Source organism: Sinocyclocheilus grahami, unplaced genomic scaffold, assembly GCF_001515645.1.
Source record: "Sinocyclocheilus grahami isolate Dianchi unplaced genomic scaffold, SAMN03320097.WGS_v1.1 scaffold9270.1, whole genome shotgun sequence".
NCBI classification, from domain to species: domain Eukaryota; kingdom Metazoa; phylum Chordata; class Actinopteri; order Cypriniformes; family Cyprinidae; genus Sinocyclocheilus; species Sinocyclocheilus grahami.
The window spans coordinates 27734-28391 of record NW_015512502.1 but is presented as its reverse complement, the minus strand read 5'-3'; the positions used below and the strand labels follow the sequence as shown (position 1 = coordinate 28391).

Below are 658 nucleotides of genomic sequence, written 5' to 3'. Positions count from 1 at the left end.
CTCATCACAGTTATACTCTTGAGCAAGGCACTTAACTCCAAACCCTTTGGTGACTGTTCCTGTCATAAATTTATTGGAAGTTGAAACTTTTCCTTGAAACTGCTACTGCTTTTCATTGGTAAATATCTTCATTTTTAGTTATGGTCACAACCAGAGGGGGAAATTCCAATGGTGCACTCTGTCACTTCCCATACCTTTACAATGGCCGTAACTACACTGACTGCACTGCTGACGGCAGGAGAGATGGCATGAAATGGTGCGGCACAACTTATAACAATGACCGAGAGCAGCGGTTTGGCTTCTGTCCCATGGCAGGTAAGTGCCAGTTTTACACTAGCAATAAATGTTGGAGCCAGAGAGAAAGAGAGGGTAACATGTTAGGACTTGACAGGAGCTTGGAACATAGGAAGATGGAGAATTCTAATGTAATGAAAGCACTTTAGCCCTCTAACGGTCCTGGATCTTAATAACGTGCCTTGAGCACATCATTTTATCTTAAACATCACATTCCAGGCCCCATTCTTTTCCTTACTTTGTGCATATTAGCAAAAAGACTGAATAGATAAATTAAGTGTCATTACATGCGTCTCACAGCTTTTTCAATCAGCTTGTGCTCACTGCAAAAAATGCTTTTCTAGCTTAGATCTTTTGTCTTGTT

General features: G+C 41.0%; 1 protein-coding gene across 1 annotated transcript in view; it reads left to right on the top strand.

Annotated features, from left to right (window-relative positions):
- Positions 1-140: 140 nt before the first annotated feature.
- The window catches only part of LOC107578192 (fibronectin-like), a gene marked incomplete at its 3' end in the record, with an annotated part of 7122 nt that continues 6604 nt past the window's right edge, over positions 141-658 (top strand). Inside the window, exon 1 of the mRNA XM_016264173.1 lies at positions 141-315. Coding sequence (XP_016119659.1) covers positions 141-315 — 175 coding nt within the window. The remainder of the gene's footprint in view (positions 316-658) is intronic.